The sequence below is a fragment of the Montipora foliosa genome, chromosome 11, assembly GCF_036669935.1.
Source record: "Montipora foliosa isolate CH-2021 chromosome 11, ASM3666993v2, whole genome shotgun sequence".
Classification (NCBI taxonomy): domain Eukaryota; kingdom Metazoa; phylum Cnidaria; class Anthozoa; order Scleractinia; family Acroporidae; genus Montipora; species Montipora foliosa.
Window position 1 is genome coordinate 13,756,278 of NC_090879.1, and position 2,500 is coordinate 13,758,777.

At 40.5% G+C, this 2,500-nt stretch overlaps 1 protein-coding gene and 1 pseudogene across 1 annotated transcript in view; one reads left to right on the forward strand and one right to left on the reverse strand.

Moving 5' to 3' along the window:
• Positions 1-606, forward strand: part of LOC137977567 (uncharacterized) — a 10,945-nt gene extending 10,339 nt beyond the window's left edge. Inside the window, exon 6 of the mRNA XM_068824815.1 lies at positions 269-606. Coding sequence (XP_068680916.1) covers positions 269-606 — 338 coding nt within the window. The remainder of the gene's footprint in view (positions 1-268) is intronic.
• Positions 607-1,018: 412 nt separating this feature from the next.
• Positions 1,019-2,500, reverse strand: part of LOC137977565 (uncharacterized) — a 3,188-nt pseudogene continuing 1,706 nt past the window's right edge.

A 2,500-nucleotide genomic window follows, 5' to 3' on the forward strand; every position in this document is an offset into this window, starting at 1 on the left:
TCCGCGACACATTCCGCCATTATTTTTCCCTTCAGGTATGGCCTTCACCTTCTATATTTTTTTTTTCGCGCGCGTAGCCGCGAAGGGGCAAAATAACTGGTTTTACTGGTTTAATCCGAGCTTAGTCGGGGGATAGTTAATCGAGGATTAAATCTGCTTTCAGGAACAGCTTTTTATCCTTGGATTAGTTATCCCAGGAATAACAAATTTAATCGCGGAATAAACGCTAATCATGGGTTAGTTTAATCGGCTTTCGAACAACCGGGGCCTGGGTTGTTAAATCACCTGACTGCTGGGGATTTGGTCCTAGCCGACAAAGGCTTTCTGATTCAGGACCTTGTACCAAATGGTGTCTCAGTAAATATTCCACCTTTTCTAAACAATGGGACATTCACTGAAAGTGAAGCACAGGCAACAAAGGCCATCGCAAAATGTAGAATTCATGTTGAGAGGGCAAATGCTCGGCTTAAAGATTTTAAGATATTAAGCTTTATTCCTTCATATTTACGCTGTCATGCAGACATTATTTTTCAGCTGTGTGCATCACTTGTCAATTTGCAGTTCCCACTGATCAAAGAGGGATGTGAAGGATATGAATTTGATTAAGTTAAAAATTTATAATATTAAATCATCTTACTTAGAAAACATTTTTGTTTTATGTCACATTGTGTGGTTCCAAAAAATATTCATACCTCCTCCAAAGATGGTTCTTTGGTTTGAATTCCCCCCCCCCCCCCCTCCTCCCCCCGCCTGGAATTTTTAGCTTAGCTTCATGCTTTATTTAAAAAATTGGCTGTTGAGACCCCATTCACCTTGAAATTTCCAAAGACCACCCTAATGGTGGGCATAGATATTTTCTGGAACTGCAAAATAGAGAAAAAATACTCAGAAATTTTCAAATGCCTTTTTTTCATGTATTTGGAACAAAAAATCAGTTCCCATGATTAGCTGGCCTTGAAATATTTGATTTCCTCTGTTCACTTGATAGTAATGTAATGCGTCAATTAGCAGAAAATAACTATAATTGTCCCTCAACAATCTTTGGGAAGAGGTTTTCAAAATAAAACTGGGTGAGTTTTGTGATGTTTTCACTCCAGGCCTCATCCTTTGCTATTTTCAAGACAACTGCATCTTTACTTGTCCAGACAACAAAGTAGCAAAACTTCCTCCGACTAAAATATATTTCCCCTTGCACCTGATGCCAATAAACGTGGTCTTGCTTTAAAGCATATTGGCCATTTTCACATTTCTTTAGGCAGAAATTGGGTGAGGTGTTGACTGCCTCTTCAATAGTCATGTTTCTTTCCGTATAAGGGCATTTGGCCTCCAGAACAGATTCCTCATCCACGATCCCATCTGGGGAGGCACCAAGAATACCAGACAAATCAAGCCAAATTCCAGTTTCCTGGACAGTCTTTCCGGTTAGATTGGTAAAAGCTTTTACAGCTTCAGCCTCATTGTTTACCCCCACTGCACTGCTTTTACCTTTGATAAGTCATATTCCCCCATGAGTCGTTTAAGAAGTGAAGGGGTGACCCTTTAGCATTAAGAAAACAGAACCGAAATTGCTTGCAGTGAGCCGTCCTCGTCTTGCAATGTGCCAGGCTGGGTTGTCTCGTTGACCCACAGTCTTTTGGCTGACTTGAAGGACATCCACTTCAGTGATTTTAGCTTTGCGCACTAAGACATCCAGCTGTTGCTGAGCACCTATGGCTTGGAGGAAGTCCTCTGAATAGATGATTTCTTCAATGGTGGGTATAGATAATTGGGCTGGGGGTGCAGGTTCTGGACACATAAGCCAGCATAAACCAGTGAACCTCCCATATTCCTTCAAGCGAGTATAGAGGGCAGAGCGGTCTACTGTGGTGGGAGATCTAGAAATTGCCACATACTTCTTTGGCATTGGAAACATTTCTTCCACTGCCAACAAGGACAGGGAGCTGTTTGTTTTCCTTTTCCTCCACTGGCATTCAATATCTGTGCGCCCTATATTATGAATGCCATGTATAAAGAGAGCAGCTGCATGACTACATTTAAATTTCCCCCGTGGACATTCACAGTCCGTCGATTTTATACCAAATTGCTCATCCAGGTATATCTATAAATGAAAATTAAAAGTATTGTAGTTCAGGCGATGTATTGTGAAACTTAGATTAGTTTAAGATAACAAGAAATTAGCTTGTCAAACTGGCTCTACTATTTAAGCAAAACAGCTCGTTGTACTTGAGAAATTGCCCTCAATCTAAAAATGTGAAATATAAAGCTAAACAACCATCCGACAAGTGGAATAACAGCAAAGATTTCCTCTGCTATTCACGATCGATCAATCGAATTCGACTTTCACTTACCGTGACTTTATAGACCTTTTTCTTCATACTTGCGTGGACCTCTCCTCGCAAAACACCTTGGTTGTAAGTTACCGATTCAATATGGTCGGATTTATAATGATTTTCCCCTCGCTCAATCGATTTTTTCTCTTCAGCAAAGAAAGATAGCAAAG